The sequence below is a fragment of the Balaenoptera acutorostrata genome, chromosome 13, assembly GCF_949987535.1.
Source record: "Balaenoptera acutorostrata chromosome 13, mBalAcu1.1, whole genome shotgun sequence".
Classification (NCBI taxonomy): domain Eukaryota; kingdom Metazoa; phylum Chordata; class Mammalia; order Artiodactyla; family Balaenopteridae; genus Balaenoptera; species Balaenoptera acutorostrata.
Window position 1 is genome coordinate 71,184,575 of NC_080076.1, and position 13,072 is coordinate 71,197,646.

Sequence of the window (13,072 nt, forward strand, 5' to 3'; positions counted from 1 at the left end):
TTATCTTCTGGGCCACACAATAGGCTGATCCCTCCCAGGCCTGATAGGGGCTGCTCCAAAGCTCCGGCTGCAGGGTCTTTATGCCCATTTCCGGCCTAACCGGAGTGTCAGGTTTCCAGTGTTCTGAGTCCAAATAAAAGGAGCTTGAAAAGCAGCAAAGAGAGGCGAGGCTTTTCTGTGTGTCCAGTAACCCCTGCCATCTTTTGCTCTGTTTCAGCAGCGCTGCCCATTATTGTCGTGGCATCTCTGAGTTGAAAAGACCTTAAAGGCATTTATTCCAAGCCACTCATTTAGAAATGTGGAGTAAGTCTTTTGCAATTATTATTGCCATATCAGAAGTTGGTACCAGGATTATAGGACTGTATGTTCTGAGTGAAACTCTTTGGCATAGTTTTTTTCAGAATTCTCTGAGAAGTTAGTGTTTTGACGTGGAAATAGGACCCATTTCTATCAAACATGAGTTGACTGGCCTGATCCTGGTGAAAGCTTGTCAGTGCAGTCTACGTGATGTGAATTTTACTTTATTGCTTAAAAATTACACAGTGTTCATTGTAGAAGAAATGAGAAAATAAAGAGAATTGGAAAAGAAAAAAATTAAAATTACCAGTAGTCCCATCATCCAGTGATAAATACTTTCAAGAGTCTGGTGCGTATCCTTCCCTAAATATATCTTTTCAAAAATGGGATTGTTGTCATCCATCATATACCATCATATCCATCCATCATATTTTAGAGCTGCCTTTTAAAAAAACCTAACAAGACATTGTGAATATCTTTCCATATTAATAAATGTGTCTCTACACCACATTTTTACCAGCTGCCTAGCATTCCCTTACATGGACATATTTGTTTAACCAATCCTTAATTGTTGTTTCTAACTTTTTTGCATTATGAAAATGCTGTGGTGAACATCTTTGTAAGTAAAGATTTCCTTAGAATATAGCACTAAAGGAGAAATTGCCAAGTAAAGGGGGTTTGCGCGTATCTTCAGGGCCTTTGACTCTAATCACCAAGTTTCCATCCTGACCGTTTGCTCCATTCACATTATTATTATTATTTTTAAAATTTATTTATTTATTTTGGCTGCGTTGGGTCTTCGTTGCTGTGCGTGGGCTTTCTCTAGTTGCGGCGAACAGGGGCTGCTCTTCATTGCGGTGCGTGGGCTTCTCATTGTGGTGGCTTCTCTTGTTGCGGAGCACGGGTTCTAGGTGCGTGGGCTTCAGTAGTTGTGGCATGCGGCTCAGTAGTTGTGGCTCACGGGGTCTAGAGCACAAGCTCAGTAGTTGTGGCACACGGGCTTAGTTGCTGCACGGCATGTGGGATCTTCCCAGACCAGGGCTCAAACCTGTGTCCCCTGCATTGGCAGGTGGATTCTTTATTTTATTTTATTTTATTTTATTTATTTTTATACAGCAGGTTCTTATTAGTTATCTATTTTATACATATTAATGTATATATATCAATCCCAATCTTCCAATTCATCCCACCACCACCACGCCCCCCCCAACCATTTTCCCCCCTTGGTGTCCATACATTTGTTCTCTATATCTGTGTCTCAATTTCTGCTTTGCAGACCAGTTCATCTGCACCATTTTTCTAGATTCCACATATATGCATTAATATACGATATTTGTTTTTCTCTTTCTGAATTAACTTCGCTCTGTATGACAGTCTCTAGGTCCATGCACGTCTCTACAAATGACCCAGTTTCGTTCCTTTTAATGGCTGAGTAATATTCCATTGTATATATGTACCACATCTTCTTTATCCATTCATCTGTCGATGGGCATTTAGGTTGTTTCCATGACCTGGCTATTGTAAATAGTGCTGCAGTGAACCTTGGGGTGCATGTGTCTTTCTGAATTATGGTTTTCTCTGGGTATATGCCCAGTAGTGGGATTGCTGGGCCATATGGTAATTCTATTTTTAGTTTTTTAAGGAACCTCCGTACTGTTCTCCATAGTGGTTGTATCAATTTACATTCCCACCAACAGTGCAGGAGGGTTCCCTTTTCTCCACGGCAGGTGGATTCTTAACCACTGTGCCACCAGGGAAGTCCCTGCTCCATTCACATTCTTATCCGTAGTTTTGCAAGCACCTGTGTTCTCCCAGCCATGGGACCACCGTGTTCATGGTTAAGGTGCCAGTGCTGTTTGGCATCATCTGTTCAGTGGTTAGTTGTCCCGGTTACACTGCAGTGAATTTGTGTAAACATATTTCACCTTTGCTCACTCCCTACCCCCACCCTCAAACTCTGAAGTTTCTGTTGGAGTGGATAGCTTTGTTCTTGTAGTATTACCACTTTTTTCTTCCTCATAAGAGGTGGCATTAAGATACATACGAATTATTAGAAACAACACAGAAGCCGAAGTGTTTTTTTGGGTTTTTTTGTTCGTTTTTGGTGAGGGGCGTTTGGTAAAACTGAAAAGCAATGAGCCAGTTGACTTAAAACAATGGGAGTGTTACCAGGTGTGTCCTTTTCCCTCCACAGAAACCCAGACGGCGATGTGAGCCCCTGGTGCTACGTGGCGGAGCATGAGGACGGTGTCTACTGGAAGTACTGTGAGATTCCCGCCTGCCAGAGTAAGGCTCTAATGCACCCATGGCAGGTTTCGGGACCCTGAGCACTAGGCGTGCAGAGTGGAGGCCACTGCCGGGGGCAGGTAGTGCAGGCAGGTGGGTTTCCTGAAGCAGGTGAAAGGAGGAGCCACCTGGGCTGAGGATTTTCACTTCTCTTATGGAGGCTTTTCAGAAACGGGACTCTCGGGTTCTCTCAGGACCCCATTCCCTTGATGGATAAGCCCAACCACAATTTCTGCTTCTGCTTGATTTCCTCATGCTGATTCTTTCATGGATAGAGATGGCACCAGCTCAGTAGCAGTCCAGAAAAAAAAAAGTACCTTGCACTTTGGGGAATTAATTTTTTCGAATGAGGGAATTCCCTGGCAGTCCAGTGGTTAGGGCTCAGCACTGTCACTGCTGGGGCCCAGGTTCAGTCCCTAGTCGGGGAACTAAGATCTCTCAGGCCACATGGTGCCGCCAAAAAAAAAAATTTTTTTTTTAGGATGAATGACTAGCCCTTTATAGACAGTAAAACTAAGTTACGACACTGCTTACTGTTTAGATTTGGTGTGGTATGTCTCCTGAAAAATGGTGTTCAGTAAATATCTAACTAGATACCCTCCAAAGCCAATGTGATAGTCCCTTTCCTCACATTAGCATAAATATGTTCTATTGTTATTTTATGATAACTCACAACTTGTCACTCTCTACTACTGGAAAACCCACTTTCTTCTGTCTTTTAGCACAAGACCTGTTTTCTAACTGGTTCATTCATTCATTCCCGCATTCAGTGTTTATTATCTGTAAGGTACAAAGGCAGAAAGATACCCTGACCCTCAGGGAATATGTGATGTGGCAGGGGATCTTAGAAAGATACTTTAAAACAAGGTGGAAACTGTTGTGGGAAGATTTAGAGTACAGGAACCAAAATCAAACATGGTACTGTAAGGCGTTTACTAATGCAGTGTTTATAGTATCTTCTTCTTTTTTTTTTTTTTTTTAATTAATTAATTTATTTATTTTTGGATGTGTCGGGTCTTCGTTTCTGTGCGAGGGCTTTCTCTAGTTGCGGCGAGCGGGGGCCACTCTTCATCGCGGTGCGCGGGCCTCTCACTGTCGCGGCCTCTCCCGTTGCGGAGCACAGGCTCCAGACGCGCAGGCTCAGTAGTTGTGGCTCACGGGCCTAGCCGCTCCGCGGCATGTGGGATCTTCCCGGACCGGGGCACGAACCCGTGTCCCCTGCATTGGCAGGCGGATTTCTAACCACTGCGCCACCAGGGAAGCCCTATAGTATCTTCTTAAATATGCCAAAGGAACAGGATTTTTCAGTTCCTAGAGCTGAAGAAAAGGACAGCTCATTCATAATAATTCTACCTGGTTTTTTTTTTTCTTTTTCCTTATGATTTAAACCTACCCCTCGCCCTGCCTCCTCTCCCACTCCTCAGGGCAGGAGGGTGTGTGTGGAGAGGGTATGGAGGTCCACGTGGGACCCACGACCCTCTCCCTCCTGCCCACCACAGCGGTCTGAATTCTGCTGCCTCAAGGGGACCAGTGCTCACCTTTCATGAACTAAACTTCCACATGTCACCACTGTCTGGCAGTCATGCCCTCACTTTGCTATCCTTCCAACCTGATATACCTTGATTCAGTCCCCCAAATTGAGAAAACAGTAAAGACCAGAAGAATAGGCTTTTGCCCAGGCTGCTTAATCAAATTTTTAAAGTGAAAAACATCTCATTTGGCTCTAGTTATGTAAAAAAGGAAGGGGCAGGGGGAGAGGAAAGCAGATTTTCCTCGGTCCATTTGTTCTACACAAAGATAGTCTTTTAGTACCAGCCTGTGTCATTCTCTCAGGAATGGCAAAGAGGGGATTTCAATCCGGTCGCTTTTATTTGGAAAGATAATCCTCAACTCGCATTTATAAAATATAATTTGGGCCAATGGGAGTGGACTCATGTGGTCACTGAGACTAAGTTCCAGAGGAGAGAATTATAGCAAAACAGTATGAACCACCTAATTCCCCTCTAATTTGTAGTATTTGTCAGATGTACCTCACTGTCCCAAAAAAGAAAAATTAAATATCATTTTCCTTAAGGCCCTTTGGTAACCCTCTCAAAGCTTCTAAAGCCAGCCTTGAAATGGTCAGGGTAGGGAGACATACAGAAGTTGGGAATGAGAACTGGGGAGCCCCTGGTTTGGGGGTGTGGGAGGAGTGAGCAGCGTCTGGCTTTGGTTCTTTGGAAAACCCTTCTGTTCACCCTGCGGGCACCAGCGCTTCCCATGAAGCTGAGCCTCAGACCTTGAGTCTGGAAGGACATTGTGCTTCTAATGTGTCAGATTAACATAGTTGAGAAAAACTCCTGTGCTGTTTGCAGCAAGAGACCTTGGTAATTGCCTGGTGGACTCAACTGAGATCCAGCCTGCCTATTTTAGGCCAGTTTTGCCCTATTTCTGGATGTGGAGTCATCATTTTCATGAATAATACTAACCCTCTGTGTGAAGCCTGCTATTCATGATTAGCATTGAACTTGTCATACAGGAAAAGGCCTGTGACATGATCAGATTCCTGGAAAGTTCATATCTGAATATAACAGACCCAGCAGGAGCCAGGGGGAGTGAATGTTTAGGGACAAAGCTGAGCGTGGTTGAATGGTGGACCATTGTGTGGAGACCGGAATCTCTGTTACGTACAGAGCTGAAAGGAGCAGGGAGGCAGAGACAAGCCTGATTCAGAAGGGGGCAAAGAGAGGTTTGAACTGTGCTCTTGACCTACGGAACACGGATCAGAACTTACTGTTAAAAGGAGAACAACTCCGAGGTAATTGGATTTGCTGTTTAAACTGCTTCTGCCAGTATGTTTCTCAGAAACCTCGTTCTTATTGCAGAGAGAAGAAATACAGATTTTTAAAAAGAAATTTCAACAGCATCAAGTTTACCACTCCTCTGTGTCCCGCCTTCTAAATCTCTAAGTCCTATTGGTTAGGCTACTGAGGGAGAAATCATTTGGCTTAATGTCCACCCCTTGTGTATCTGTCTGTTGTTAAATAATCATCCTCACCAGTCCAATTCCTCTTTATTTTATTGCTTTTGAGGGACATGCTGTGTAACACTCAGCATGGCTTTTGTTTTGTTCTCTTTTACCTATAGATTCTTATAAAAGTTTTGTACAGTTTTTTAAAGTAAGTAATCTAGTTGAGGGGGAGCAGAACCTGCAAATGGCACTTAAAGGCAAATATAATTTTTTTCACATACCTGATTAGGGCCTGAGGCCACAGGCATGAGATATTTATCATGTTGGCTCCGAGAGCTATCTTTGGTTTGCTGTTAAATATTCACCTGATTTCTACAAACTCAACTATAAAAATTCATCTTTGAAATAGGGAAATTTGAATACAGGCTGAGTATTAGATTATATTAAGAAATCACTCTTGGGCTTCCCTGGTGGCGCAGTGGTTGAGAATCTGCCTGCCAATGCAGGGGACATGGGTTCGAGCCCTGGTCTGGGAAGATCCCACATGCCGCGGAGCAACTAGGCCCGTGAGCCACAACTACTGAGCCTGCGCGTCTGGAGCCTGTGCTCCGCAACTAGAGAGGCCGCGATAGTGAGAGGCCCGCGCACCGTGATTAAGAGTGGCCCCCACTTGCCGCAACTAGAGAGAAAGCCCTCGCACAGAAACGAAGACCCAACACAGCCAAAAATAAATAAATAAATAAATAAATTTTAAAAAAAAGAAATCACTCTTAATTTTATTAGGTACAATAATGGCATGGTTGTTTACATATACAGAGAGTCCTTTTAAATTACAGATACATTACTGAAATATTTGTAGTTGAAGTTATATTATATCTGGGATTTGTTTTAAAGTGATCTAGCCTTCCAAAGAGTGAGTTGGGAGGGGGGAGGGAAATAGATGAAATAAGAATGGTTTTTTAAAAAGTGGCTATTTGTTGATGCTCAGTAAGGGCCTCATATTCTTTCCTACTTTTGTGTATACTTGAAAGTTTCAATTATAAAAATAATTTTTGTAATATTAAAAAATTTTAAAAATTTAAAAGTGTAAGTGTGTAAATACATTCAAAGTATCTGGATTCAAATGTGTAACATGACTAAGCTAAATTGTAGTACTTTTAAAATATAGCTCACAGGTATTTGAGTTATTTATTAAGGTTAGTTATTAAAGTTTTAGTTATTAAACTTATTAAAACTTAGTTATTTAAAGTTATTAAAACTATTAGTTATTAGAGTTAGTTATTTAAAATTAGTTATTAGAGTTTAAAATCACAAGGACTTTAGAAGTCATTAGCTGTGACAAATGACATTATTTAAGCTCTAACCATATACCAGACCTTGTACAAAGTAGGGGACACAGGGTGGCATGGTCTGCAGCCTGTGGGGAGCCCCTAGTTTAGGACTGAAGGCCGACATATAAACAGATCAGCAAATGCGAGATACTCTGTAATAAGTGAGATGAGCAAAAGGATGGGAGCACTGAAGGGGGGCATCTGCCCTGGCACAGTGGGTGGCAGGGCTGCTCTTTGTCAGAGGGCTTCTGGAAGAAGTGGGGTCTTAGTTCAGGGCTTCTCCCACTGTAAGGTACATATCATCACCAAGGATCTTATTAAAGTGCAGATTCCGGATTCAGTAGTTCTGGGACAGACCTGGGACTCTGCATTTCTAACACACCCCTGGGATGCTGGCACTGCAGGACCATACTTTAAGCAGCCAGATTCTAGATGTTAGGGTTGGGCAGAGGGAACAGTTTACATGCGTATACACACACACACGTGAATTCCCAAGCAAAATCAGTGTTGCTGAGATATCAGTTTTAAGAAGGAAGGACAGGAGATGAGGTCCGAGAAGAATTAGATGGGGCCAGATAATGTTCTGGGTACAGACTTGACCCAAGAAGATAGTGATGAGGCTGAGGGGAGTGTGGAGGGTCAGAAGGAAACATTTCTCCATAACTTCTTAAGCCTCTGTATTAGGGATATGGGGTGAGGTTTCTCCCTCCTAATCCGTGAGAAGTTCTCTAGTGATTGTATCATATTCTCCCAGACCAGCCCTAAGAGGATGCCAGCAATAGCACCTCTGCCATATGGGACCTTCGGTCAGTCTCAGCTAGTGACCTCACTGGCTCAATTTCCTTTTATTTAAATGATACCCTGACTTTGTTAAAACAGATTTGTTGTTCCTTACAAAAGTGCAACCCCCAAAACAGGATTTGAAACCTTCCGAATGTGATCCCTAATAAGAGTTTTTCAAGTTCAGACTTTGAGTTTTAAAGTTCAGACTGAGTTTTTCAAGTTCAGACTTTGAGTAAAAAGCCAAGAGTACTTTGACAATGGTGGTCAAAGCAGTCTCTCAATTATAGAAAATGTTTTGTTTTTGTAAGCACTTTCTGCATTTTAACGTCAGCACTGATTTTTAAACATTTTAGCTTTTATTTCAGTTATTATTGAGTACCTAGTACGTGTAAAGCACTTATATTCACATTATCTTATTAACCTTTTCAACAATTCTATGAAGCAGGTGGTATGTCCTCTCCCGCCTGCCCCCCTTGGTCAGATGAGAAAATGAAGCTGGAGTGGTTAAGTGATTTGATGAGGATTACCCTCTGAGCCAAATAGGATTTGAATCTAGGACTCCTAATGGCAAGACCAGTGCCCTTTCTGTCCAGTACTTGAGAACAGCCCCATTTCCTTTATTTCCTTAAAAGCGGGAGCCTTGAGATGGATCCAGGCTACTGTTGAGGTCATTCTTGAGAATTTTTCTTTGTGGATTGTTTGGGAATTAGAGTTTGAAATTCTGATAGTATGCTGAATTATTAGGATTGCCTTTTTGACATTGTAGAAACCAAAGGATTAACTCAGTGGCGACAGAGGGTCTGCAGTTCAAGCTGTTAGCTCCAAGTCATTTTCTTTCCTTCTTTGAGTTTGGGAAATCCCAAGCCCCGGGAGTAAGCAGGCTGCGATGGTATCCAGGAAGCATTTGTTGCAGGCAGAGCCAGCTCTGGAGACTGTTGGGCCCATCTCCGCGGGTGTTCCCGGCCCAGCTGTTCTCAGCTGGGAAGGGGCTCCCCAGAAGTGGACCTTTTGTTTGAAACCCTGCATCAGCAGCCTTGTCCAGGCCTCAGGGTCTCTCCCAACACCGTGTTTCCATTGCACTGGCTGAACCTCACCTTGAAAAAGACACATCTCAGCACGTCACTAACACTTCACAGCTAAAATGAAACCTTAAACTTTAGCTGGTAGCCAAAGAAAAGATGAACATTAATAATATGAATTATGCTGACTCATTTTTTACCTTTTCTCTCTTTCCACTACAATTATTTAATGTTTTTGTCTAATTGAACCCTTTTAGACTACCCAGATTAGCATGGTCAGAATCCTGTTTTTGATTGTTTGTTCTTGCGTGACGTGAGCAGTTTTGTTTTCCCAACTGGACTAAGCTGTTCAAATATCGGCACAAGGGTAGCTCTGGAATCTCTGTGAAGGAGAGACTTAAGGTGGAGGGGTACTCGAGGGTTTCTCTGAAAGCTGTGTTTGCTCAGCCGGCCCCCTCATTTTACTTGGACTGTATGTTTATTTACAGAGGGGTACTGATGGTATTTATTGGGGCTTTCCCTCCTCGAGCCATATATTTTAACAATCTTCCACAACATCTAGTACTGTGGAGACTGTAACAGGTGCTCACCAAATATTCTTGCTGATGTGATGTCATATCTCTCCCAAAAAGAGAGACAACACAATCTAGTGGAAAGAATGTGGCCTCCAGAGTCATACCGGCTTAGGTTGTAATCATTACTCGCTTAATAGCTCACGGCCAAATGACTCTCCTCTGAGCCTTGGTTTCCACATCTCTACCTTTCAGGGTTATTTTGAAGATTAGATGAGTAAAATACACATGACTCTGAGTCCAGGACCTAGCAGAGGGAAGGCATGAAAGTAACAGCATGGATTGTGGTGGCCTCGGCTTTCTCCAAGGCATAGACCACCATTGGCATGCTCCTGTCATCTAATCCCTAAACAGGTTATTCCTAACCTGCATTTTATTTCTGTCTGTTCCTGCTTTATATGATTGGCCCCGGGGCCCCGGAGCTGTGCCTCAGCTGCTCGGAGGCCATTCCCCTGGGGCCTGATGTGACACTGCACTCGGGGAGCACAGGAGGCCCCACATTCGTTGTGACAGTGCAGTTTTATGGTTTCAGATCTGGCATATACTCGATTACTCATTGTTTTTGGCAGTGGATATTATTTAATTTTTCACTAAAAAAATACAGACTTTCTGAACCAAATGGACATTTTCCTCAGTGACAGTTATATATATCACATTTCCAAAATGTTCTAAAGCAAAGTTGTGTAAAGCATACTAATAACTTAAAAAGGGAAAATCATTCAGATCAATAAGGACAATTTTACTGAAAATCTTTACACCAGCACTTGCCTGTAAGGAGTATACATAAACATAAGAAACAGTCCCTACCCTCAATCTTATGATGTAATTAGGAATCTGAGTTATAAACACAGAAAATTGGAGACCAGCCCACCAATTATATAAATAAGATTGAATTATGAGGTAGAGAGCTGTGAGTTTTTGAAGATGAGAGGGCTCCGTGAGGGTTGGGGAGCTGGAGGCATCATTATGGAGTAAGGCTGGTGGGGCTGGACGGGTCAGGGCACAGCAGGTCAGGGAACAGCTGGACAGAGACTTGGAGGAAGGACACGGGATTGCCATGCACGCTGATGGGAGCCAAGATGCCTGAGGAAAGGAGCGGACAGAGAGGAACCAGGTCAGAACCTTGAAAGCCAGGGCTGATTAGTTGGCAGCTGACATGCTGAAAGCCCTTGTTCAGGAAGATGAGCCCAGTGTCCCTTAGAGGTTAGATCGGGGGAGGGACGTTTGGGGAGGAGAGAATGGGTGTAGATATCTAAACGCAGGGGATGAGGGCCTGGGCGGTGGTGGCAGCAGTGAGATCGTGCAGGAAGGGTTAATCCAAGATGCGTTTAGGAAGAGGTCAGAACTTGACAAGTGGAATATATAAGGGATGAAACAGCAGGAAGAGTAAAAGATGCCTCTGTGGTTCTTTGCCTGGGATATTTGTGGTGTCCCAGAAAAAAAGTTCAAGTCAAACTGAGCTCTTCTTCCCAGAGACACAGCTGTATCATTCCTCTTGAACTTGGACTGAACTTTTGTCGAGTAAGGTGTTTCAGTTGTCTGTTACTGCATCAGAAGCCACCCCATACCCCAGTGGCTTAAAACAACAACTTGTCATTTCTCCTGACTCTGTGGGTTGGCTGAGTTTCAGCTCGGCCGCACTTCTACTGCTCTCATCTGGGCTCAATCGGGTGGCTGCATCCACCTGGGGGCTCTCCTGGGGCTGGGGCATCCAAGACAGCTTCAGGCCTCTACCTGGGCAACCTCTCTTTCCAACAGCATACTTAGACCTCTTATAGGGTGGCCGGCTTCCAAGAGAAGCTTCCAGTCCCCTTAAGAAGTGAACTCAGAAGTCCACCATATTCTGTTAATCAAAGCAAGTCACAAGGTCAGTCCAGATTCAAGAGGAGAAGAAATTGATTCCAAGTCTAAAGTGGGGAGTCACACACATGTATGACATGAGTGGGGAGGGGAGAAAAGATTAGACCCTCCTTTGGAGACTGTCTACTGCATTATATCACCAGAAATTAAGTTTCAAAGAAGGAACTCCTGCCAGAGGAGAACTATCTCTGTGATACATCAGGGTTATATGGGGGTCAGGATCCTTAGGAACTCTTACTACCTTCCCCTAAAGGTAAAATTTCAAAGGGGAAGAAAAAGTGGTGTTTACTTATTTATTTGGGTGAGTCGATAATGAGACTCAGAGACATAAGTAGGGCTGCTTGAAGAATCAGAGTGACTGAAAACGAGAATTGATGTTTAGAAATAAAGTTATAGAGGCAGAGGGATTCCCTGGTGGTCCAGTGGTTAAGACTCCATGCTTCCACTGCAGGGGGCACAGGTTCAATCCCTGGTCGGGGAACTAAGATCTCGCATGCCGCACAGCATGACCAAAAAAAGAAAAAAAGAAAAAAAACTAAAAAAAAAAAAAAAAGTTGTAGTGGTAGAAAGGGGCCATATTATGATAGGACTTGGACCAAACTGGTGGCTGTCAGGTTTGGAATGGAAGTTATAGATGGACAGGATGGGGTAGAGTGTGCTCATAGTCATGGGCTGAGAGTGTGGAATAATCCACGCTTAACCTACTGATGCTCTGAAGGAGGTATTTGAATTGACTGGTCCTCTGATAGGACACCAGTGGTATCATCTCATGTGTACTTAGTCCTTATTCCCACGGAAGGGAGAATTCAGCTACTGAGGCACCAATGTGGAGTCCCTGAGGCAGAAGATAGTCTCTGCCACACAAGGTTAAATGACATTTAAAATAAGCAGTCACCGCCCCCCCCCCCTTCTGTAACAGGAAACAAATTGCTTGTTCTTGAGAACTTTCCCATCAAGAATTTAATAGAAGCAGGTATACTTATATCATTTTGATGTTTTTGTCAATGTTTCCAAACAATGTACTTTGAAATCAGATCACTTCTTATTCATTTTTATATAATTCTCCTGATGCTCTTCATCACACATTAGTGATCAGATAAGATGCAATTCCCCAATCCCTGCCTGCAAGACCTGAGTAGGATCTTACTGTAAGTTGAAGGAAGTTTAGCCTTAACTCATGGATTGTGCAAGAATGAACTGCTGTTGTGTTTGACTGATTGTATATGGGTTGTGGTGTGGTGTATCTGAAGGCTATTGAATGCAACTTACAATGCTTAATAAAAATCTTTATTCTAGTAGTATAAAAAAATAAAATAAGCAGTCACTGCATGGTTTCTGAAGAACCAGATTTTTATTTGTAAGAAAAAGTAAGAGGAGTTCTGTAGAGCCAGAGAAGAGTTTTCTAAAATGTAGAACTTTGCTTCTGGTTTCTTAAACAAATATCTCAGATTTGGTCAGAGCACTGGAATAGAAAACACAGTAATGGGTCAGGACTTCTTCTTAAGGAAATTACCATCTGAAGATTTTTATTCAGATTGAGCTTTTACAATAAAAGCCATGTTTTCTGTGTTTGTCAGGAATTGTTAGATTGCGAGGAATAGAACTCACTCAGGCTAACTTGAGCAAAAGAGATTTATTGGAAGGACACTGGGAGTATATCGCAGAAGCCAATACCTGTGTCCCAAGAACCTGGGAAGGAAGTACCCACTCTTGCCATTTCTCTTTGGGGCCACATGGCCTCCCATCTCTGCCTCTCTCTCAGTATGGTGTCCATTCTTCTTCCTCTTTGTGGACCAAGAGAATCACCTCACTCATCCACTCACATGCTCCAAACGTGGCTGGTTGCCTTAATCCCTACTTGACTGAACCCTACAAGTCCAGTGCATGTAATTCACTTACGGGAATCCTGGTTCCACCTTCCTGGGAGAGAGTATCTGGTGGCTCCCAGTGGGAGTCAGCTGTGGCCAGAGGATG

The 13,072-nt window shown here is 43.2% G+C and overlaps 1 protein-coding gene across 2 annotated transcripts in view; it reads left to right on the plus strand.

The window, feature by feature from the left end:
- The window catches only part of KREMEN1 (kringle containing transmembrane protein 1), a 65,332-nt gene that overhangs the window by 21,578 nt on the left and 30,682 nt on the right, over positions 1-13,072 (plus strand). For both annotated transcript variants that reach the window (XM_057526535.1, XM_057526536.1), the window contains exon 3: positions 2,492-2,583. In XM_057526535.1, coding sequence (XP_057382518.1) covers positions 2,492-2,583 — 92 coding nt within the window. The remainder of the gene's footprint in view (positions 1-2,491; positions 2,584-13,072) is intronic.